Below are 25,729 nucleotides of genomic sequence, written 5' to 3' on the forward strand. Positions count from 1 at the left end.
TTGTGACCTGTTGTCTGTAATTAAAATCATTCTGCTGTATGTGTCTGTTTATGTGTTCAGATTCTGCTGCGCCTCAGTAAGCTGTGTGTCCAGGAAGGAAGCTCAGGGAAGAAGAGTAAGAAGCAGCAGCAGAGGCTGCTGAGGAACATGGGAGCTCACAGTGTGGTGCTGGAGCTCCTGCAGATCCCTTATGAGAAGGTGCAACACTGGACTTGAGCATTATGTTACAAACTGTAAAATTAAGAAACATAGTAGTTTTTGCACATTTGTTGTTCCCAGTTAATGTATTGTATGTTTAAAAAAAGTAAAACTGTTATCAACACCAGGGTGAAGATGTCCGAATGCAGGAGATCATGAAACTGGCTCATGAATTCCTGCAGAATTTCTGTGCTGGGAACCAGCAGAACCAGGCACTTCTCCACAAACATATCAACTTATTTCTCAACCCAGGGGTGAGTTCCATAGGCACCTCAGGGTTACAGATGTAGTTTCATTTCTATATATACTTTTCTTAAATTCACACTTTTGACTTTGTACTTGATCTCTCCTTTCAACCTCTCTCAGATCCTTGAGGCAGTCACCATGCAGCACATCTTCATGAACAACTTCCAGCTGTGCAGTGAGATCAGCGAGCGTGTTGTCCAGCACTTTGTCCACTGCACTGAGACTCATGGTCGACATGTTCAGTATCTCAAGTTCCTGCAGACCATTGTGAAAGCTGAGAACAAGTTCATCAAGAAGTGTCAGGACATTGTCATGGCTGAGGTCTGTTCTTCGATTTCTAATCTTTATGGTGTCAGAGAAAACAAGTTAGCAGAGACGTCATTCAGTTGAAGTAGAAACATGTTTGTGCCACTATGATGAAATGAGATATAAATTAGAGGAGCTACTGGAAATGGTGATTTACTGCAGTACTGTTTTGCTCTCTTCTATTCAGCTGGTGAACTCAGGTGAGGATGTCCTGGTCTTCTACAATGACCGTGCCTCCTTCCAGACCCTAGTGCAGATGATGCGTTCAGAGCGAGACCGCATGGATGAAAACAGCCCACTGATGTACCACATTCACCTTGTTGAACTGCTGGCTGTGTGCACTGAGGGCAAGAATGTCTACACTGAGATCAAGTGTAACTCCCTGCTACCTCTGGATGATATTGTGCGAGTTGTTACCCATGAAGACTGTATCCCTGAGGTATGGATTATCACAGTATTTCTAATTCAGGAGTACATTGTATGCACTCTTGAGTGATCTGCCTCAGAACTGTGTTTATAGTGAATACACTGACAAATCTACCAGTGAATTTCAGCATTAGGCTTCAGATGAATGCAACCTTTTTACCGAAGTTCATATTTGGGTAATAGAGACATAAATATCCAGAATGCTATTGAAATGAAACAAAGCTAGTTAAGGATAAGGTATGATTTATTGGATGTATTTGCATGATTTAGGTTTTGCATAACAATATGTTGATGAAGGTTTCCCATGAGGATATCTGGGAGATGATTCATTGCAGTTAAACCTTTTTTTAGTTTGCTGATTTCTCTACTGTTGAGAGAAGGATTTTCTACGTGAACATAGATAGCTTCTTTGACTCTGCTCTTGAACCATCCATCTTTTTTGTTCGAAACTTGTACATCAATGTCCTTAAATGAGTGATCACTCCCCAAGAAGCAATTGAATAGTGGGCTAATCTGTCAAGATTAGCTGTAACAAAAGAGTTAACTCTGAAGAAAAAGAATTTCACTCCTACTACAAGGGTGTGTGTGTTTTTAAATCTACAGTGGTGTCCATGAGTGTGTTTGTATGTTTGCACCCTAACAGGTGAAGATTGCCTATATCAACTTCCTCAACCACTGCTATGTTGACACAGAGGTGGAGATGAAGGAGATTTATACATCCAACCATATGTGGAAGCTGTTTGAGAACTTCCTGGTGGACATTTGCAGGGTGAGCCAAAATTTATTTGACAGTGTGATCAATAGATGGAGAATGTTGTTCTCCACTATATTACGTCATCGTTTGGGCGATCATGTCAACACAGGACGCGGTGAACATATGTTAACCTGTTGCCCACATGCAGGATGTGTGATCCAGTGACTGTGCATCATGCTAAAATGTTTTCTTTATCCTCGCCTAGGTGTGCAATAACACCAGTGACAGGAAGCATGCTGATACAATGCTGGAGCGCTACGTGACTGAGACAGTCATGAGCATTGTCACATGTTTCTTCAGCTCTCCTTTCTCTGACCAGAGCACAAGCCTGCAGGTAATCAGAACAGTGGATGTAGCATGTGAAATATGTCATTTAAAGGTTATCATGTATAGCAATCAACCAGAAGCCCTCCTCACACATTGTACAAACGCTCTTTCCTTTCCATAGCTTGTTCGTCATGTGTATGTAAGTAATAGAGACTCTCCCCCACATTTTGTTTCCCAATCTCTGGGTGTGTAACTTATCGACATGCTCTCACTATTAAGAAGTCTTTTTACAGTGTGGGTTTTTATGTTTTCATAGCTTAGTCAGCACCCAGACTCTGTTGTTCCCAGATCTGTGGGTGTGTTGCACAAGGTTTTTGCTGGGACATGGTGCAGATGATCTACTGACGCAACATAGTCATTCTGTTTCTTAGACCTTAGTGCAGTAGCGTGCTGTCGCCCACAACTTTCCTAATAAATTTTGACCACTACCCATTTGCCAGATCCCTTGTGCATCAACTTTGTGGTGTAGTTTTATAGGCATCTGCCCACACAGCACTGTGTTTCTCTAATGTGGAGTTGTTTTGTTTCAAGTTATCCTCTGTAGACATTGTTGCCTTTTATTTTATATGATAATTTGCACATTCTACAAATGTGCTTGCTGAGGTGTTACCTATACATCACAACCCTCTTTCTCTTGCAACAGGCCGCCATGCTTGGAAAGATAACTGAGGTATTTATTGTACTGTAGGGCTGTGGCCAGCTGATAGATGGCTGTTTCATCATGGTGGTAGAAATCACTTGTACTTTGTTCAACACTGGTTTGGGTTCTTATGTTGGGAGTGCACATGGTTATAAACAGCTGGCCTACAGGACCTGAAGCTATATGGTAGATCCTTACTGTAGTATTCTCAAGTTGACATGTTTAGGACAAATGGGTTCATGAATTCAACCTAGTGAGGGACCACAATAGTTGTTGTAGTTAAATTCTCCTTCAATTAACTGTTTTCCCCTTCATCTATTTGTTTTCCCTTTTCCTTTTTCCTAACATGTTTCCTGTTTACAGACACGTCAGCCAGTATTTGTACAACTGCTGCAGGGAGTGTTCAGGGTATACCACTGTAACTGGCTTAACCCTGTTCAGAAGGCCTCAGTGGAGGCTTGCATCAAAGTACTCTCAGACGTGGGTAAGATCCTGGGCCCACACTGACCTCCAGCCTTTGTTACTGTATTAGAAAGGGCATTGTATGGCATTACATTTCTTCATTCTTACCTCTACCCAGCTAAAAGCAGAGCCATTGCTATCCCAGTCGACTTGGACAGTCAAGTGAACAACCTGTTTGTTAAGTCCAATAATGTTGTGCAGAAGAGCATCCTCAACTGGAGACTGTCAGCTAAGAATACTTCCAGACGAGACTCTGGCCTGACTACCTCAAAAGATTACAGAAACATCATTGAGAGGCTACAGGTCAGTAACAATCACCAGTCATCATGTTTCGTTTTGTTTCCCATTCACTTTGATTTCAACAATTTAACCAGATATGTCAACGAGCAGGAGCGTCTGTCTCTATAAGTCAGTCCTGTGATAGACTGGCAACCTGTCCATTGGGTGCCCAACTCTCGCCCAGTGACAGCTCCCGCAACCCTTAAGAGGACAAGTGGTTAAGATAATGCATGGATGGATTTTATCAACGCCATTTTCAAATTTTTTCAAACTTGCTAATCATTTTCTAAAAACATTCAGCACTGTAAGGCTATTAAAAGTCTGTCAAACCAATAGAATTGTCCCAAAGTATGCCTGATTGCCTGACCACTTACCCAGTTGTATGTGTTGTATCTCAATGAAGATTCTCAGTCATCCAGGTGAAGCTCTCTGGAAGTCCAGGTGCCCTGACTCAACTTCCAGAGATCTTCAGTATCAGAACCATGTTCAAAGTACATATTTTTACCAATCATACAGTGAGAGAAGAGCAGCAACTTTCAGCTCATTCTAATGCCTATTGTGAAAAAGGAGAATCTCAAACAAGACGTTTGACTACCAGAAAAGCAAGAGTGAATTTATTAACAGCTGGTGCTAGTACTGTGGCAGAAAAAGCAAATGTTGAATAGTGTAAGCCAAGTCTGCATTTTGCGCTAGAAGTACAAAGTAGTAGGGGTGCGGAGTCCACCATAGGCCTATTAATACTCACCAACGATTTCATTCATTGTTGGTAATTTGCCAAAAGCGACATAATGGTTTTGGTAACTATGTAACAAACAGAATACTATAGAAATGGTTCCTAATGACAACATAGAAAAAACAAAGTATGTGAGTGATAGGCTAAGCTGTTACACCCTATTTTCTTGTTAGACATGACTCAGTATACACTGGAAGTTTGACAATATCTGGCCTATCTGGTTCAGTTCAGCTGTTATCTCTGCTTACATAGAAGAGCCAAAAGTATGGTGGAACCAATATTACTGTTTTGTAATTGAATAAACAATTTAAATTACAAGACCTGCTTAGTCATAATATCGTAACACAATCTCCTGTTGTTGTTTTGGGTTATCCCCCAGTCCATTCCCAGACACAGAGTAATGTGTTTTCTTTCCCACTTTTTTCTTGCCTTTAATATGTGTTCTCAGAGTGCAGCTTCAACACTAGTTATTGTCTACTGTTTTTTCCCCTCCGAAGTGTTTTGTTCTTTTTTTTCCTACGCCCTTTTGTTCTGTCACTTACTAAGCAGCCTACACACTACTATAATCACCACCAGACCTACAATCGTCATGATGCACTTTAGCTTATTTGCATGTTTTCACACTAATCACCACCAGACGGTACCGGAAGTGCATAGAGTAATGGGAAGTGGTGATGCGTCATGTTGTACTGTACAAACTGTATGATTGGATTTTTGTAGCGAATACATACTCTCTCAAGTAATCATGTAGATATTTTGTGGTTGACCTTGGAAACATTTCACGGATGAAATAATTTGGATGCAATATACAATAGCTATTCAGAGATATGCAGTAAGTAATGCAAACAGAGCAAAAACAGAGCAACTCCCACATGCTCTGCTTAACAATCCAGCTAACATGGAAGTTGAGTTCTTGAGTTCTTCTTGGAAAGAAGTCCAGTTGTCATGACTCACCTTCCAGATAACTTGACCTGTGTGACTGAGAATCTTCACAGTCCAGCTAATGGGAACCTCTTAACAATATATTCAGCTCTCAGAAATATTAGCTACTCCAAAAGGCTGCACTTGGCAAATTTAAACTACCTAACGATAGTACCTCCTGACTGCATGTAAATGCAGTATGTAATCTTAGTAGTAGCACCTGATGTTGATTTAGTTTTAGTATTAGTCAATTGTGCTTCATTAGAAGTTTATTAGTTGTAGTTAGAGGTTATTGTTGTAGAAAAGACTGTTCAGCTGTTCACCTTTTTTTAGTGTGTTGCCTACATTTTTATAGTTTGTCTTTCTCTGGTGGGTTTTGCATCTAGTTGTCTTAAGTCTCTGCAGATTCTAAATACATTTTGTTCATAATCCATTGACTTTTAAACCAGATATTTTGGGCAGCGAAGGAAACCGTCTACCTGATTAGTCTTTTTTACAGTTCCATAAACTCTGCATCCCCATCTGTCACAGATTGGAGTCATTTGAAGTTAATTAATTGTAGTTTAGTTTTAGCCAGTGGAAGCAAAAAGCGCATCATTTAGTTTTTAATGAAAACTGTAATACTTTTGGTTATAACTCTAATTTTATTATTGAAGAGTAAACTTTCACCAAATATTTTTTGTCTTAGTTTTCACTAATGAAATCGAACCTGCTATATCTTCCAGACCAAGTAAAGACTACCGATCTTCATTTTGTGTTGAGGGTTGACATTCAATTTGGAGTTCTTGTCTGTAATCTCTGGTTAAACACTGTATGTCTCTGTAGGACATAGTGTCAGCACTCGAGGACCGTCTTAGGCCACTGGTCCAGGCTGAACTCTCAGTGCTGGTGGATGTGCTGCATCGTCCAGAGCTGCTCTTCCCTGAGAACACAGAAGCTCGAAAGAAATGTGAAAGTGGAGGATTTATATCAAAGTAAGTCTAAACTTACTAAACCGTTATGGTCAGAGTAGCTTTTTTCTCTAAGATGAGTAGAAATCCATGCACACATAAAAAGTATTATTTTACTTTATTACTGAGAACTAGCAGGATACTAAGGGCTGTTGCAGGAATTATCCTACTACTTAGCTGCCATTGTGGAATACAGTCAGTTGTGTCATTGACCCTTGTGAACAGTTTTACAATTCTACTGACGAATAAGAGCAGATTCATGCTCACTGCAGAGGGCAGAAAAAAAGCCTGGTGTGTTCCTCTTAATTTCTTCTTAAAGTCTGCACCTAGTGATTAGTTAATTGGTCATAAGACCCAAATATCATCATTAGCCTAACTGTGCACTGCTGTTAGATGTACAGCACCCACAACAGTAAGCAACACTAAGAAAGGGGCTCAAGTAAGTAAGAACACTTTAGCATGATCCAGCCTAAACCCATTAGTTTGTAGTTTCTGTTCTTCCATAGCTTTGCACATAAGTTACAGAAATATGTTCAGATCTTTACCTTCCAAATCTTTAACTTTGAGCAATAATAAAATCACTGTTTGATGTTCATCAGTCATAATATCTAGGTGTAATTATAACAGGGATTGTGATGTGTTCAGGTCAGCTTCCATAAGTCTATTTGTATATACTCACTTTTCTTTTTCTCAGACTCATCAAACACACCAAACAGTTGCTGGAGGAGAATGAAGAGCGTCTGTGCATCAAAGTACTGCAGACACTCAGGGAAATGATGACAAAAGACCGTGGCTATGGGGAGAAGGTATGTACCTTCTGTGTTCCTGTTGCTCACCATCAAGTTGTAGTCCTGCCCAGTATTCACCCACACATAGGATAAAACACTGCTCTCAACTCAGAGTACATTATTCCCACTGTAACAAACTTGCTGGAAGAAGTACATTAGAATCAAAACCAATAAAAGAAAGATCTTATTGCCTTTGGATCCCATATAGCATCCTGAATGATCCACACATACTGTCACCAAGTCTTCTCTTTGGAGGTGGCTGCATACACTACTGCTCAAAAGTTTGGGATCACTTGCAAATTGTTTTGTTTTCCAAAAAGAAACATATATTCACACACACTTTTATCCAACCCACAAACAATTAAAATTAATCAGATGATTTTTAAAGAATGATCTGCATTTTTGCATAGAGGCCTATTATTGTTAGTCATCTGCATCAGTCTCCTGGTATGGCTGCTAATTGAAGTTAATCATTTTATAAGGCTAAGTGATTATGAGAAAACCCTTTTATAATTGTGTTTCACAGCTGAGTACAGTTGTACTAATGGAGCAAACAAGGGAGCATGGCATTTTTTAGGTAAGTTTAGTATCTGAAGATCAGCTGTCAGCCTATTCTTGTCAGTAGGAAAGAATGTTACTCAATGCTAGAAATGACGAGGAAACCTAAAATTTCTTATCATGCTGTTAACTACTCCCTCGGAGAGCAGCACAAACCGACTTTAACAGGGACAGAAAAAGGAGTGGGAGGCTCCAATGCACAACTGTGAAAGAAGACAAGAGAGTGTGTAGTTTAAGACCGAGACACCTCACAGGTCCTCAACTGGCAGCTGAACTAATTAGTACACGTCAAACACCAGTGTCAGCATCAACAGTGAAGAGGAGACTTTAGGGTGCTGGACTTCATGGCAGAATTGCCAAGAAAAAGCCTCATCTCAGACTGGCCAATAAAAATAAATGATTCAGAGATCACAGACATTGACACTGGACACTGGAAGAAGGTGTTCCAGATGAGTCCAAGTTTGAGGTCTTTACATCAAACAGAAGAACATTTGTTAGATGCAAAACAAATAAAAAAGATGCGGCAACAGTGCCCAATACATTTAATCAAGCATGGTGGCGGCAGTGTGATGGTCTGAGTGCTCTGAGATGGTAAAATAGGAATTTTGTGCAGAGTGGAAAGGACCTTGAGGAGGGAAAGCTATCAAAGTGACAGCTAGAATGCCTAAGGTCTGCCAGGCTGTAATTGCTGCAACATTGTTCATTGTTTCTCTGACAATGCCAACATGTTCTTTTGCTGTATTTCCAATTCAGACAAATTTCATGTGTTTCCTTGGAACAATAGAACAATAAAATATCTAAGTGATCCCAAACTTTTGAGCGGTAGTTTATGTTTGACTAACTATTGCACAAATGGAACAAAAATTCCCTCATTGCTTTCCTTCCAACTTTAAATGATCAGAGCAATGAATATCAATATTATTAACATTATTAACAGCATGTCCAGACTCTTTCACTAAATCATTTTACATTCACTGGCTGCTAATGACTTCTACTAATTGATTGTGTCCACTGTGTCAGCTTGTTCTCCAGTAAGGTTACCTCAGCAAACTGCAATTAGTTTGTGGGTTAGTATAAATGTTAACGCTGTAGCTGTTATAGACTATAATATAAAGCAATATAATATAGGTAAATTTATAATATGGTATATTATAACAACTTATACTTATGAGATATATAGATATAGTTTGACTAAAGGTCACCTCTATGATTGATGGTGTGACTATATTTTTAGGCAGCTTCACTACTCTGAGTCAGTTTTCTCTGTCTGTTACACACTCCAAAAAGACAGTTTGACACGTTTGACTGTGCTGACAGTAGGCAGAGTCCAAAAAAGTTTGCTGTAGAGTGTTGTAGACAGTGAAAACAGTTTTCAGTCAGTTTTCCAAATCTGTGTCTATATAAGGATTTACTCTAATTAACTGTTTCCTGTTTTATTGTTTAACAATACCGAACCACAGTTGATGAAATTAGTATTTTTTTATGCTGATCAGCAGGAGTTATAATGCTTAAATATTAAATAACAAATAGGAAAATAAAAACAAATGTCTATATGCCATGAAGATGTGACAAATATATTAGACTGCATAGATCTGCAAGTTTCTATTTGAGAAAGCGAATTACATAACATTAAGGCTGCCCTCCAAGTGTCTCTGTAAGAAAGACACTAGTGGAAAAAAAACCACCAAGATGCTCAGATTTATGGTAAAAAAGAAAGCCACAATTGGGGAAAAAACATTCAGAGAGCATTTCAGCTAGAAGGCAGGGAGGGATATGTGTAAAAGCTTGGTGTCAAAGTAACTTAATATTATCTATTATCATCTTCTAAAACTATAAAACACAAACTTGCAGAGGAACGTGTCTTTACTATAACAAGCTATCCTTTCACTGTCTTCACTAACTTGACATGCTGCGCTCGTGTGTATGTATGTTTGTGACAAGCTCTACATTTGCACAAAGCGAGCTTTACTTCTACAATCTAACTCTACTAACTCCCTGCCCCTTATACTTTTTCTCTTGCAGCTGATTGCCTTTGATGATGAAATGGATGTGGCTGAGGTTGATCACTTTACTTACTATTGTGATGTACATTTGCTTTGACTCCTACTAACAACATAGACATGCTTGTGCTGCGAGTAGACTCTCTAGCATCCCATTCTCATTTGTGAAACCCGTCGGTAGCTTAGTCCATCTGTCCCTATTGTGTGTTTGTTAAGAAGTCTATGTTTTACATAATGTAGTACAGTGCTGGCATGTCATGCTCACATTGTGAAATATGCTCATCTGTTGTACTACTTATTGCATTGGAACATACTTTTTAAGGTAGATCTTAGTTTTTTAAGTTATTGCAAAAAACTGAATACAGCCATACAACATCCATGTATTTTAGAGGCTTTTGATTGTGGTGTTGTATTGTAGAATATTTTTTCATATTTTAAAGTGTCCAGTTAACGACATAATAAAATATCAGAAACATATTTCAAAATTAAGCACATGAATGAACCTCACGCGCATAAAGTATATATCGGATTTTCTGTATTCTATTTATTAAGTTAACTGGCCACTTGTATCTTCTGTAATATGATATTTCCCAAAATGACATCCTTGATGCCAGTAATACGTCATGCTAAGCTAACCAGCAACTTAGTAGCATCCATAAAAAATGAATATGGTAATGTGGTATTTATTAAGGTTATTGTGTTACATTGCATTACATAACAGAGCTGTTTCTATTTTTCTGGTCACTCAATCTACATGCCACACAGTCCCCTTATGATGGATGTTGGTGTGAGCGCATATTCTTCTTCTGAGGTCTTTGCCGCTATTACAAGAACAGGTGTGAGTGTATATATAGCTGGGATCGTCCATCTCACAGTTCATAACGCAGGGGGTCAGAGTCTGTACGGTGGCATGCGTGTCATACGTGTGCATTCCGAAAATATGTGCGCGATCATGACCTGTGGCCTTAATGAGGTAGAGAGAAAAATGGTTTCTCATTTCTGTTTGTGCTAGTGGACAGAGTTTCAGAGGTTAAAGTATGGGCGCGAGTACAGAAGAACCATACTTCACAAGTCACTCCTGACTAATATTCAAGGATGTTCACCTTTTCTATCTATTGTACTCTAATCAGCTTGTACAGTTGTTAGTAGGTGTAGTTGTTTGTTTGTTTTTTTAAACACTAACAATTCTAACAAATACTGGTAGACTTTGTCTCTATTTTTAGAGATCTGTAATAATCGTAGTCATAAGACAAGTTACCACCCACAGATATTGAGAAAGTACTGTAGTCTGTGCTTCTATTTCCTTTTATTTGGTAGCTGTCCTTATATTCAGATCAGAGATCAGTCCATCCATTCCTTACTTAAGACTACAGTGGCAAGAAAAAGTATGTGGACCTTTTGGAATTTCATGGTTTTCTACATTCATTTGTCATAAAATGTGATCTGATCTTCATCTAAGAGTATTAACAAATCTAATGTGCCTAAAATAATAACACAAAAAAAAAATGAATCTTTCATGGATAGTGCGACTAGAAAAAGGGGCCTCAAAAAAGCTAATTAGAGTCAGGTGTTAGCATAAGTTAAGAAAATTAGTTTGCATGTCTGGAATAGAACTACTTCGACTGACAAATACTACTTTAACTTTTTGAGTTTGCTCCGCTCAAGAAGAATACGTTTTTGTATGCCGTTCCTCACCAAAAGGAGTTTTCTGAGGATCTACGATCAAGAATTGTTGATTTACATAAATCACCAGTCTACAGTTAGACAAACAATCTACAAATGGACACACTTTGGAACTGTTTAATTCCCAAGTGTATCAAAAAATTTTTTACTTTGATGAAGATCAGATCACATTTTATGCAGAAAACCATGAAATGAACATACTTTTTTTTGACACTGTATATTGATAAATTTGAAAGCACTGCAAGGGTGAGACTTACATGTATATTTTGTCCCTTGTGTTCCATGTCACTGCATGAAATCAGGGTCACTTGGTTGTTTCAGCTACTGGTTTTATTACCAGGGGTGATTGAGCATTTTCTGTCTAGGCTTCTGAGCTTTAGAACCTCTTGTTCGATCTGAAGTGGCTTAACTTATGTTGTGGCTATAGTTCTGTCAGGTGCTCTTAGCTTTTGATGAAACGGTCTTAACTCAAGGTTCACTTCCTTGTTTTGTTTGTTTGTTTCCTGGTACTAAAAATTGTATCACATGTAGGCTCAAAAGCTGTAATTGTATGGTTTCCATTGCACTTGAATGACTTTTCACCTCTAAAATTAAACATCAGACTTCATCCTTGTCCTTTTATAAAACCTATAAAGGTCATAAAGCTGTTAAATCCTGACTAACAAATGAGCAAATACATAAACTGTCTAATGTGGTTGATGTTGGTTTCTCATAGAAAATGCTAGTAATTGGACCTTGAGCAGGGGTTAACTGTATTTGGCAGCACATCTTGATATTTACAGCCAACGTGAAGGTTCTCTTCAAATCAGTACATTTGTCAAAACTGAAAGTACACATTGTCAGAGCTGGAGAATCACTGCATGCAGGAAAGTGATACTGAAGAGTGAATAACAGGCTGACTGAAGACGAGTCACTCAGTCAACAGCGTGGTGAGCACGAGGGGAAGCGAACAATGATGTTAGTTGGAAAATTGAGAAATTGTCAGAAAGGGTCTTTCCAGAATAATTTTGTGAAATCAGTTATGCCTCCCTCTGTCTCATTTCCTTGCTTCCCTGCCTCCCTATCCTCGCCACTTGGTACTGTAGCAATGGAAATCCCCAGCTTCCATAAACAAGGCTGTTTTTCTCAGACCAGCACCTTGTTTTGTCAACTCCTTCCATATGCAGAATCTCAAGAATGTACACATACTCCATAACCCCAGCTCATGCTGTATGTCACTCGTTCATCCACACGCTCCTGTTAACAACAGCATACTGTGCCCTTATGGATGTCTGGCAGCATGTGTGTGGATACCATTCAGATGGAAGACAGGCAAGGCCAAAACCCCAACTTCCCCTCAGCAGCAGCAAGACACACTGCCAGGATAGCTGTTATGTAACTCGTGTTAAGCATACTGTTACTCTCTGACCTGCCACAACACCCCCCTCCCTGCTGCCCAGGTCCCACCCAAAGGTCTCTAGGAATGAAGCGTAGCTGTCAGTATCACTACTGCTTGATAGCCGTACCTATACTTGTAGCATTCCCTGTCTGTTGGCTGGATTTTGCGTATCCGGGGAGAGTGAGGACAGAGCAGGATAAGGCAGAGTGACAGGCCATCCATTTGCAGAGGTTATCTCATTCATCCAGAAATAGAAACGTGATAAAATGCGAACCGGGGAAAACAAGACACAACAAGCATGCCACCCTCATTGTCAGGCCTGATCATATCGCCCGCTGCACGTGTTTCTGTTTCTTTCACATAGGCATGTGAGCGTCTTTGTCTGTGAAGCTGTGATGGGTTAAAGGGGTCAGATCGGGATGAAGTCTCAGCCTTGTTCTTGTGATGTAATACGTTTTGCTGAGGATGGGGCTGAATACATAATACATACATGAAGGGAAGGTTATATAAGAGATTGTTTCTATGCAGGGAGAATCTAGTGGTCGATCTGTGTGAGGGTGATGGAACCTGTTTTTCAAGCTCTTCATGTATTTGTGTTATGCTACTTCATCACAGTCTCTTTACAAATAGTAATTACCTTACCATCTGCTGTTTGTTTGTTTGGCTAAAGATTGTTTGTTGCTGCTCTTTTTTTGTATTTTCTAGCATTTCTCTTTCGCTGTTGCTCATTTTACAAGTATTAGTCTTAGTCTTCACCTCACTTTCACTTTCTCAGCCTTTCTTTTTTTTTCTTCTTGTTTTGTTCTCCACTGCCTGATCTTCTCTAACTTTACCAGAGTGTAACTCAACCAGTTGCCACTGCAGCCACTCACTCCATCTGCTGAGCTACCTCACATAGACTCCACTTGTCCTCATTTATCCTCCTCTCTGCTGGTGTGGGTGCCGTCAATAGACTCTGTCCTGCTGTTTTTTTCCTCAGTCAACAGGGGGAGCTGCAGACGTTCATCTTCATCATCAGTGTCCCAGTTTCCCCAACTTAATGTTGCACGATGGTTGGGCTCCAGCCAGCTCTCAGGAAGCAGTTACATAAGAGCCAACAATTTTCTTTTTTCTCTCACTTTTCCTGGAATTTCAAACTCTCCCCTGATGTGTAACCTTCCGTGGTAATTGACAATACAGGTGCAGCAGAGATGTCTTCTAGTAATCAGTGGCACCTTGACCTAAGCAATGCTGGGTAGTCTGGTGGAGAGAGGGCAGGCATGGGAAAGTTGGGGTTTTGCTTTGGGTGCTGACTGTGCACGTCAACCAACATAGCACCTAATAATTGTCTCTAGTCTTCCTCTGTTTCGTGGCAGCGCGCCAATTTCAGAGTGTTATACAAAACCTTCCGTCTGGCAATTTCCCAGCAGACTTGTTTTCGAGAATTATGAACAGTCAGTTTCCTTTATGAGTTCACAGTGAGATGAGGAAAAGCAGTGCTCGTTGTATCACAAAGGTTTGGGATAAGGGATAAGTCTCCAAGTAACGTCATTCTAAACAAAGGGGTTGTCTGACTTGGAAGACAGGCATACATGTTGTCATGGTCAGTGAGACCATTGTTATTATTTTTTAGCAGCAGATGCCTTGAATCTCATTGTGAGTGGCATATCGTTCATGGAGTTTTATCACACATTCTGGAAAACATATTAAGTGGAACTGACTCTCACTGTTACAGGGTCAGGGCATACAGCTGATGCATCTTTTTTAAACACAGAAAAATTACCGATGTGGTGTCGAGAGTAGCACAATAGGACAGATTATGCATATGGCAGTTATTATGTTCCACGATTCAAAATGACAGTTAAGTTAAAAACAGAACTAAATGTTAAAGCTGGATTTTGAATATAGCTTTAGTGGTGTGTGATGTATCACCATTTTTTTTCTTCTGTGGAAATCAATGTGTTGACGTAAAAGGAGGCTTGATATAGGGAAATTCCTGTCCAGTTGCACAATTAATCATAAACCAGCATGACTGGGTTACAGAGAGAAGCATTTGCCCAGGTTACAATTTGTTTTTGACTGCATAGGTTATATTTAACAGTCAGGTTTTATTTGTGTTTTGCACACACACGTGTAGATATTTTTGATAAGCTTTGTCAGTTTAATGACTTAACGTGATTGTTAATATATATTCATAAAATATTTTTATGATGCTATGGGCCAGCATTATTATGATTATTTTTTGTATGTTTATATACTGTAGACCTTATGGCACTAAATACAGTAAGCCACAACAGAAAGGTTGTCTTACTTGGGGGTGGGGGGAATATAAATTAAATTTAAATATACCGAAATATAAATGCAGTGTCATTTAGGTGCCATGCAGCAACACTTTGCAGCAGGAGGTTAAAAGGGGACCACAGAATATTAATCACACCACAGTGTAGCATCAGAGCCAGTGGTCTAGAATGTGGTGAACTTTTCTGCGCACAGAGCTTTTGCTGTCTTGCTGCTGTAGGTTAATGCTGCTTATCATTCATGCTGCACCACTGGGCTAGCTCCACAAAAACACATAACACGAGACACAAACATGATATGAGCAATCCATCATCACCAACACGTTTTGGGTCTGCTTTCTCTCTGGCTCTAGCTCTTTAATTATGATGTGCAGTTACAGCATGTGACTGACAATCTGATAAAGCCAGATACAGCTGCATCAGTAAAGAGCAGGCAAGAGATTTGTTAAATAGATAGAGCTTGTAGGCCACATGCTACTCTTCAGAGGATGGAGCAGCAGAACTAATTCTACATCTTCTAACTTGGACTAACATCATCCTTTTATTTCCAATCAGCTGGCACCTCCACCCGAGCCTGATGTCCCTGCTGAGGTGTGTTTAAGACCCATATTGGCACGCTGCCCACTAATATGGGTCACTGCTGATCAGAGATCATATTTATACACTAACTTCATCCATTACCCTTGTGCTTGGTCAAACATCTTTTTATCTTAATAGCCAAAAAAGTCATCTTTCACATTTTATACAAATGTTTGCGCACCCCTTTACTTTTTGCACATGTGACAGTGTTGTAAGTTATGTAATTTATAGCACTTATTAGTATTAGTCCAGACAGTTCTCTTTAGGTCTCTCCTCAGATGTTAGGTTTAAACGGGTCAGTCAAGGAAAGTCAGGGACTTAGAGATGTTTAATTTAAAATGCAATAAAATGTGCCAAAAAAAAGTGAGGGGATAACCAAACTTTTGCACAAGACTGTATTTCCATGTGATTCTTATTTTGAGGGCTGCTATTGTTGTCTCTAAGGCAAATATTGACCCTTATTTGTGCATCACGTCTTACTTGCTCACTCATCCATCCTCTTTTTTTTTTTCACCTCTCGCTTTTTGAGCAAAGTCCAATTTTCCTGACCTTCTTTCACTGGGGGTGTTGGGAGGGAGGGGGGGGGAGGGGAGGGTTATGTCGTGGGTGAGGTGTTTTTTCCATGCCAGATTGGTGCTTACATTGTGTGTCAGTAGCTCATGGCTCCATCATTATGTAACCTGGATAGTGTTTTTTTTCCCCATTCTCGTGGCTTGTATTTCCTTCCCTTCAGCAGCTTTTCATCTCTTATGTAAATAATTTAGACAGTCAAGTAATGAAGGGGGTACTACCAAAGATGTTGAAATTTCACACACTGGATTATCAAAGTGGGCATATGAGTCTTCAGGGTTTTCATAAGTGAAAGTGAAACAGTGATATGACATTTGAGATGTTTGAAACGCTAGGAGGTCAACTTCTCTTGATAAATCATTCTGTGTAGGTATATGATGCACTAGAATGAATCTGTCCTCCCCTGCGCAAAACCTTGCATGAATTTGACTCGAATGTCTTTCCTGACATAACCACTTCCCCCTTAACTGCATGATTTAATTTGAACCGTTTCCTTGCATGTTCTTAAAGTAACTAATTTTGCACTGTATTAACACCCTACTTTTTCTAATTTTCCCTTTCGACCTTATTATTTCTTTCTTTCTTATTTTGTTGCTTTCTGCTAACTCACCTCACTATTAAGGAGCTTGATCCAAACCAGCCACAGAAGCAACTGGAGGATCAAAAGAGGGTAGGTACTGAGTTTGATTCGCTGTGGTCTGGTCACGGCCTCCATCTTATTGATGGTTGACAACTGGCTGACGATTGTGATGCTCTCACAGTCACACTGCTTCCCCAGCATGGCACTCACTTACCTCCCTGTCAATTATATGATATGTAACATGTGTGGCACACCAACAGCAGGGTATTTACTTAGGGTGTTCTTCTCTTCTTTTCCATATTCTGGTGTATTTGGCTCAGTGGGAACATGTAGCTGACTGTGCGCTGATTTACGCCAAACCAATACGCCGAATGTCAGTGTACTTTAAGATGGGAGACAGTAGTATCTGTGAGTGGTAGTCAGAGGGCAAAGGTCAAACAAGAAAATGGCGGTTTTGGTTAGGCTTAGGTTTTCAGGCCATGACATTTTTGACTTGTCTTGTGTGTATGTGTTTGATTTGTATTTGAATTTCTGCAAAAATTCTGTACAACCACAGTCATTTTAAAGCTTTTTATTAAAAGGGGAAGTAATGAAGAATTCAAAAATACATTTTTAAACAGGTGTTTCTAAAGAGTTTTTTTTTCTTCTTCTAACATTTCACAACCTAAAATTAAGTAGTTTCCAATAAATGTAAACTTAATCTTGGGTTCAGCTCTTAATCTGTGACTATATTATAATTGAATTTAATTTCCATTCATCCATTTCCACTGATAGGGAGAAGCTCTCCGGCAGGTCCTGGTCAATCGATACTATGGGAATGTCAAACCCGGTCAGAGGAGAGATAGCCTCACAACCTTCAGCAATGGTCCACTCACTCCTGGTGCACAGGGAAAATCGCCTACAGGTGTGTGTAACAAAACAGTATCATTGTGTGTACAGTGTATGATTATACTGAAAACATGGAATCTGGAAAGTTTTATACTATTTAAACTGTTAAGTAACAAAAAAAAAACTAAACAAATAATTGTATGTTCAAACATGGTTTGCACCAACAAGGAAACGGTGTTCATGCAAAGCAGTTTAATTGCCCTTCATGTTTGTGATAATTTTCTGACTCTTGCTTATGTGAAATCAGCTTAAAGACAGAGGGCACTCGAGACATTTAAAAATAAAATCTATTTAGGTTAATCAGTTTGCTCGTTGCCAAAGTTCAGACATCGGCAGCATGGAGAAGTGGAATGATGGGCGTCATAAATCTGGTCTGGTGTGTGTGTGTGTGTGTGTGTGTGTGTGTGTGTGTGTGTGTGTGTGTGTGTGTGTGTGTGTGTGTTTATTTTGCAGTGCAAGGTGTAGAGATCTTACCCACAAGAGATTTTCTCCTTAATGATGTTTTATTTACTGTTCTCACAGAAACATTAGTATAATTCTATGGAAGTTCCTCTCATGATGAAACTGTTTGTGTTTTATTTACACAGATTACAAAGAATAGTCATAGTGGCAAATATAGTTTCCACTGAGTTGCAGTAAACTGAAGACGCCTACTTGGGCCCCACTCTGTTGGTCTAAGCTGTAGAGCGTTTCGTGCAAATGTTTACTGTGTTCGCATACATTTACCGGCCTGCCAAACAGAAACTGAGGCGGTCCCTCCATCCGTCCGTCTCTCAATCTTCGCTCAATCAGTACCTGACACTGGTTCATTCCAGTCAGTTGTTCCATGTCTCTCATCACAGGAATGACTCACCATTCATCTTTACAATACAAAAGAAAAATATTAGAAACCATTTTTGGCCATGACCTTGTAGTCATTTATGTCCAAGATCTCAGATCTCCTACTGTCTCTGCATACGGTCTCTCTCCTTAACATAACATAGGTCGTGTTGTTGCCATGCAACCAGAAAGCCAAGCTCCGTCTAGAATGGGATGTGTTGTTGATTCAGAGGCTCGCCCAGCCAGAGACGGCTCTGATGGGTGTTGTTATCTCACTGCTGCTTTCCTGGCCTGTATTAGCCAGCAGCAGTAAGAGGATTACAGACGCATCTAATGTTATGTTGTTATCTGTGCACTGTGGCTGAATGGATAGAAAAGACACCTGTTCGCCTATGTATGTACAGTTCTTTATGTGATAGTTGCATCTCTCAGATTGTTCTGATGGCTTTGCTTCCTGGAAAAGTAAAATAATTCCCTGGTGAGAATTGATGTAATCTGACTTACTTGTTGTCCTTTCATCTCAGTTTATTTGTATGTTAGTATGCATTACCTTCTAGCCATCGTGGTAGCTGTGGTAGCTTCTTTTAAATCCCTGATCAAATAAATTATATAAATAAATAATTTTTTTTTTAAAGATATTCATCATACATATAGTGTTTTGATAGTTTAGTCAGTGGTTTAATGTAATGTTTGATGTCCTTTCAGTGACACCAAAAAGAAGTACACCAAAACCAAAGGGTATTTATAAGCCCTATCGTTTTGTTTGGTAGCAGTTATTCTTAGATTTATGTGATATCTGAGCATTTTTTCTGTAAAGTCTACTATAATTATCTTTCTATCGTTGAACTGAGCTACAACACATTTAAGTCACCCATAGTATTGTCAGCACGTTTCGTAATTATAGTTTGCTAGCTGGTTAGCTGTAACTGAATTGGCATCCCCATTAATAATCCACCTACAAAGCTCTGATTGCTATTTCTTCAACCAGTGGAAACAACCGTTAGTGAGCGTGAAACCAGCTCTTTCTGAATCACTCAACATGGAGGGCAACTGATAAGCCTGTAGCTCACTTATCAAGATCTGGTTTGCATCCAAAGTTGCCTATAATCTCAATCACCAACATTGACAGTTCATCAGTAGGTGATCAAACAATGATGCTATGGTTCATTAAACTGCAAACTGGTCAAACTTCAGTTCCTTTATATACCATCTGAAATCAATATTATTGTTGACAATAGCATTTCAATTTTTTGACCATAGTTGTCAGCTCTGGGATCGGAGGTCGAGGAGAGCTGAGTTTGGCCGAGGTCCAGTGCCACCTGGACAAAGAAGGGGCTTCAGACCTGGTCATTGACCTAATCATGAACGCTACCAGTGACCGGATATTCCAGGAGAGCATACTGTTAGCTATTGCACTGCTGGAGGGTGGAAACACAGTCATCCAGGTAAGGAAAGATTGCTGGATTCAAGAGTATGCAGCACAGTTCGTGCAGCAGAGTGTGATTGTTAAGTGTTAGGTGTTAATGAGGTCCAACTTTCACATAACTAGCTCACTAAAAGCATGAGCAGAATCTCAACAAGTAGATGTTATCTCAGGCGTTCAAAGCTGTGGTGTCAAGACTTTTAGACAGTGCCCTGCAGCTTCACTGCTGTCAACAGAAAGTAATAAAGCTACCAAGAATGGCTTGGGGGCAGAAAGCATCTTGACATGTTTGAACTTCCAGACATTTTGAGTTGTGATCAAAGGGAGGGTGAGTTAGGCCAATCGATAAAGAGGAAGAACAGAAGTCGGGACAGGAAGAAGAACAGTGGTCTGCTGGACGAGGTCCATGCTGTGCAGGCAAACACATCATTATCTCCACACAGCCAGCTAGGGGTTGCTATAGCAATGCTAAATCTTTGCTAACCTCAGGGCGGGCAGATTGAGATAGGAGAGACACAGAGATGCTGTGTTTGCAATTGCATTATTTTGGGGTTTGCAGGGGTGTGTGTGTGTGTGTGTGTGTGTGTGTGCGTGTGTGCGTGTGTGCGTGTGTGCGTGTGTGCGTGTGTGCGTGTGTGCGTGCGTGCGTGTCTTTATGACCAAGCATATGAGTGCATGTTGTAAGCCGTCTACGAGCGTATTCTGGTTTCGTGGTTTGTGTATGTGCACTTTCGTGTGTTGTCTTGCATAAACAGGCCCGTTGCATAATAGGCTCTTATTTGCATAGTGTCATTACCTGACAAGGCCTGACTTCCCAGAGTGTACACAAAGGCACTCACATGCCTCCTGTTACATAAGCTGCTGCCTGCCTCTCTGCTTGGGTGAATGACGCCCTGAGCCTCGGGGCTCCTAACATTCCAACCAGACTTTTAATTGGGTCACGCTTTGCTAGTGGAAAGAGGGCAATAAAAGGCACAACCGGACAAGGAGAAATCCAAAAGATTTCAGTAGCTTTCTGGTTTTACCTGAGGAAATGCATATCTCTATAGCCTCTCTAAAGACAGAGCCACTGATCCAACCTGTTGATTTAGCTGCTGTTTCATGTCCTGAATGACCTTTTGGAAGTCATGACATAATGAAGTAGATGTGTCAACTACTGAAAGTACTCGCTGGCATGCATGTTGCTCTTTTTTTTTTGTTTTGTTCTAATCTTTGTGTGTGTTCGTGTGTGTGTGTAATCAAAAGTTTCCTTTTTATGTTTTGAATTATCATCATTATATCAGATTATCAGTTGGTGCTTTGGTTATGAATTTATGCCATTAGTCATGGCTGCTCTATCGTCTGGGGTGATATTTGTGTAAATTACGGCAGAGACTCCAACTGTAACAAAGACGTTTTCAATCTTTGCATGTGGTGATAAAAAATAACCTCAAAGTGAACGTGGCTTTCTAGAGAATGAGGCACTGTAATACGGAAGCTTCTTGTTTCAGAATTTAAGCTGGGTGTTTATCCCATTATACAGGAACAAGTGTTTTTTTTTTTTTTTTTTTTTTTTTTTGGAAGGCTCATGAATGGTTCAGAATGACTTTACAACATATCAGCAGATGCATCACATTTCCCTGTCTTACATAACGATGGGTTGCCTGTCCCCTTTTCAGTACAAAAGGGTTCTTGTTGTTTAAATGAAAAGCAGGACAAAAACATGCCTACAGATTTCTCCATGCAGCCTATTTGTTTTTGAGGTCATCCAAGGTCCTAGTCTAGTCAACAACATTTCTGGGAAGAAGAAAGTATAAGGGTGAGAAATGGAGTGTTGGTTGGTGGCTACAGAATGAATTTGTATGGGGCCTTGAACTGGACTTGACATAGCAGCCTTAGGGGAAAGAGTAAGTGTGTTAGTGTACACAAAAAGAAATGGGTCAGGTCACAGCTTTTTGGGTTTTTTTTCCTCTGCCTTTTGCTTTGCATAATGTGTAAGTGTAACACAATGAACAAGTCTCAGTTACAGAGTTCTTTATCTGTTGACTAAAATAATTAGAGATGTCATAATGAAGGAACATCTGATGAAGAATAAGACTTAAGAGCTGAGTTGCAGGAGTCCACACTTTCTTATTTATCATTTCATTACATCCTAATAATAAGAATGTGTTGGGTTGTCTGGTCACAGCCACAAACATGCAGACTTCAGACTTTCATTTCCTGTAAAAACAGGCTGTAGCCTAAGTTGCTCTCACTCATTTACTCACAAATTATCCTTTTTTATCCCTTTGTATGTAAAAATGTAAAATAAATAATCAAGTCTGTTACAGTCACAGTAATATCTGGTAGATGTTAGTACAGTGAATGTTAGTACAGGCCAAAAAGAAGTTTCAAAACCTGGAAATCTCACTCTGCCTGTTCTGCACATGCACTGTGCACCTCATCAGTAAGCAATGGATGAACAACAAATGTATTTGATGCTAAATGCTTGTTTCAAGAATTTAAAATATATGCATCTGTCTGTAAAATAATTCTATTCTACCTAATGTGTCATAACAGATGCATGTTTGTTTGAAAGGGATATAGAGGTGTCACTGGTGAAAATCATCCCCCAGACTTATCTGACTTATGCTGCAGACATGTTGTAAATGGCTATCATAGCTGGAAACAGCTGTTTATTTTAATGGACTATCTACACACACGCACAGAGACCCATCATGGGCAAACATTAGTCATGTGTTTCAATGGCAGATTGTATTCCAATGCCCGTTTATCAGTTTAAAATGCTCATTGATTCTTAGAAAATCATTTAGCAATAATGTTAGCGGAGCTGGAAGCAGGTAAGTTATCCTACAGTTTTTGACAGTAGTGTATGTCTTCATTTAGAATACATCAAGTAACAACAAAATCCAAAGTAAAGCTAGTTGTAAAAAGAACGCACTGACTTTATGACAAATGTTGGCTTGGCTGCAGAACAACAACCTTCCAATTAATTATATGCTCTTAACTGCAGATTGACTCACACATAAAGTATGTATCAATACCAGTTGCTGATCTACATACAGCAACTAGCCAAAAATAACTTAAACAAGATAATGTGTTTTGCAAAACGTATACTCCGACCCTACCGGTTGTTGTTCAGTGATAAGTGGTGATCTGTAACTTACTGCTGTTTCAGTTTCATGGGGGTATAAGTAAAGATTTTTTGCAGAGCAGAGAAAGGTTCAGAAGAGTTCTGTTTTCAGCAAGTTTTTAAAAGTTGAGTGTCATGCAGCTGAGCGTGCAGAGGTGGGTAGGTCGTTCCACCATTGTGGAACCAGTGAGCTGAAAAGGTTTTGCCTGGGATCTTTTGAGGTTAGGTGAGGGGACGACAAGACGTTGTTTGCTTACAGAGCGCAGTGAGCGAGAGGGATTGTGGACCAGAATGAGGCAGTTCAGGGAGGCAGTGATGTTGAGTTGACTACTTTGTAGTCAAGGGTCAGGGCTTTGAACCTGATGTGGGCAGCCACAGGAAGCTACAGGAACTTAAGCAGACATCTAGCACACATATTGTATGATAACATAAACTTGAACCCTTACATGCTCATCTTCTGCACACACCATTAGCACATACACAAACACCCTTACTCCATGCTATACTTGGAGACTAAAGGGCTTATTCCTAAAACAGCCTTCAGAGTGTGTGAGAGAGAGAGAGAGAGAGAGAGAGAGAGAGAGAGAGAGAGAGAGAGAGAGAGAGAGAGAGAGAGAGAGAGAGTGTGTGTAATATGTAAGAGAAAAAGTGTAGAAGCCAGGCTCCTCCCAGCCCACCATCCATCTACCAAACACTGTCTTCACAACCAGATCCGTAACTGTCACAGGAGCAAACAGGTGCCACTACTCTTGAAGCTTGTTGTGGCATGCTGCTTCCCTCAGCCACCTTCCGAGCATAATTTAACCCCCCACCTCTACTCAGTTCAAGTTCACTTTACAGCTACCTCTTGGAAAGCTTTAAAAAGATTCTGCAAAGTGAGTTTCCAGGCATTAGTGTCGTCAACATACCAGTTCTGCTCTTAACTACAGACTGCACAGGGGATTCTCCTCTTTATTTACAGTTTGGAAGTTTTATTATTTCACTCCTGCGTTTCTGCAGCATTTTAGTCTGATAATCCACACTCTTGTTGTTGAAGTCACTGGATGCGTTTTAGACTTTACTTGGCTTGTTAGCTGCACAGAATCTTAAACGCATGCTCATGTGTGCTTTAATTACATTTTGATCTCCTGTCTGGCAGGCTTGTCATAACTTCAAAGGGCAGATTGCTGTGGTTACCAACTGGGCGGTGGCAGTGTATGCCTCCGAAGCCCTCCAATAAGCACAGAGACGGCTTTGTCACTCACCAAGGTGTCAGGCTGGAAAGGCGGGAGACGGATAAAAAGAAAAAGAGAGCTGGTGGTATAAACAGGCCTTACATAACTGGCCCGTGTTGATGCCAGGAGCCGGGGTGGCAGCTGACGGGGAAGGGAGAGAAAAGCAGGAGCACAGTATAAGGAAGGAGAAGGAGGCCCTGCTGTGTCGCCTTGTTAAATCTGTAGAATAGAGTGAATTATGAGTCAGCCTCAGCCTGCTGTGCTGAACATGACTGGCAGCAACAGAATCAGCAAAGCTCCCAGGTGAATTAATAGCACAGTAGTGGGTGACTTACATAGAATGCTAAGCCACCTTAGCGGACAAAGTTGGATCTGATTGCTTGACTCATTAAGTGACTTGATTCATGCCTGGGATCCAGTCATATTGACTGAAAACCATGTTCCCATGTTTTATTAGTAGGTCAAAACCTTGAATCTTAAATATTTTGATGTCAATCACGAAGCTGAATGCTTGTTATTTAAAAGATTTATTTACCAGGGCTGATACCGTCACTGCATTTTAGAACAAAATGTTTCCAACCTTTCTATAGCTTAACACATTTCCAATTAAATCTCTTTCTATTAAACAATAGAAGTCAAGATTGTGAGTTCTAAACACACATACCTCTGCCTTAGTTACATACAGTGTCACCAGTCTGAGCAAGCATTTCATGCCGGTTTTTCATGTTTGACAGTTTTTTTTTTACACTGTGCTACAGTTTTATTGGAATCAAAAAGTACTTAGGTTTGATACCAAGCTCTAGACAAATTCTGTGCAGAGCACAGTGCAGCAATTGTTGTATGCGGTTCCTTTTGTTTTCAGTGTACACAATATGAGCGACAAGTGTTGCATCAGGGCAGAAATTGAGTTTTTATGGCCATAGTCATGAGGTCTATTTCATTTGGTAATCTTGTAAAGCTGCTATCCTGGAGCTGTTGTCTCGGTCTGGAGAAGTTGGCCTGCTTGCATAAGTCTCTTAATCTGATCACTATCAATGAATGGCCTTGCCTTGTCAACATGATGTTAACAGCTTGAAAAACAAGAAGGAATCATTACATAAAAGAAAGCAGGAAAACAACTTAGATTTACTTAATGCATTAAGTGTTCTGCATCCCCTCTGGCCTGAGTCAGGTGACTCTGCAGACAGTATAACTAACATTAGATTTTTTTATGCAGATCTCGCTTGTATGCTACACAATGCACTTGCATGCGGGTTTACTGTTTGCATGTCTTTTCCTCTCTCCAAAACTTTACTGAATTGAGCTAAACCTGGAAAGAGTCTTATGTAACGTGCTTTCAAAACTGCCCCAGAATCTATGTATGTGATAACTACCTCTTTCTTGCTTTAAACCACCTACCCCCCTTCCTCTCCTCCCACTTTCATACCCTCCCTCATGCATCTCACACTTCATGCTGTTCTGGCACTGAGAAGTAGGGCAGGGTTTTCCTCTCTCCCTCTCTCTACTGCTCACCCTTTATGGGCTGATGTAACAGTGTTAGAGCAGAGGCACTGTGTGCCCTCACTGTAACCACTCAGCTGATTACAGGTCTTATGTAAGCAGGGATTGTCGAGAGGAAA

The 25,729-nt window shown here is 40.0% G+C and overlaps 1 protein-coding gene across 5 annotated transcripts in view; it reads left to right on the top strand.

Annotated features, from left to right (window-relative positions):
* Nucleotides 1–25,729, top strand: part of itpr1b (inositol 1,4,5-trisphosphate receptor, type 1b) — a 76,588-nt gene that overhangs the window by 24,604 nt on the left and 26,255 nt on the right. For 4 of the 5 annotated variants that reach the window (XM_026348295.1, XM_026348297.1, XM_026348296.1 and 1 more), the window contains 12 exons: nt 61–198; nt 327–452; nt 565–765; nt 938–1,189; nt 1,820–1,945; nt 2,136–2,264; nt 3,261–3,381; nt 3,478–3,662; nt 6,118–6,266; nt 6,937–7,048; nt 17,429–17,558; nt 19,622–19,806. In XM_026348295.1, coding sequence (XP_026204080.1) covers nt 61–198; nt 327–452; nt 565–765; nt 938–1,189; nt 1,820–1,945; nt 2,136–2,264; nt 3,261–3,381; nt 3,478–3,662; nt 6,118–6,266; nt 6,937–7,048; nt 17,429–17,558; nt 19,622–19,806 — 1,854 coding nt within the window. Of the gene's footprint in view, nt 1–60; nt 199–326; nt 453–564; nt 766–937; nt 1,190–1,819; nt 1,946–2,135; nt 2,265–3,260; nt 3,382–3,477; nt 3,663–6,117; nt 6,267–6,936; nt 7,049–9,610; nt 9,647–15,480; nt 15,517–16,696; nt 16,745–17,428; nt 17,559–19,621; nt 19,807–25,729 lie in introns of all 5 variants that reach the window. The other variant, XM_026348299.1, reaches the window with a different exon arrangement.

This window comes from Anabas testudineus, chromosome 5 (genome assembly GCF_900324465.2).
Source record: "Anabas testudineus chromosome 5, fAnaTes1.2, whole genome shotgun sequence".
Taxonomy (NCBI): domain Eukaryota; kingdom Metazoa; phylum Chordata; class Actinopteri; order Anabantiformes; family Anabantidae; genus Anabas; species Anabas testudineus.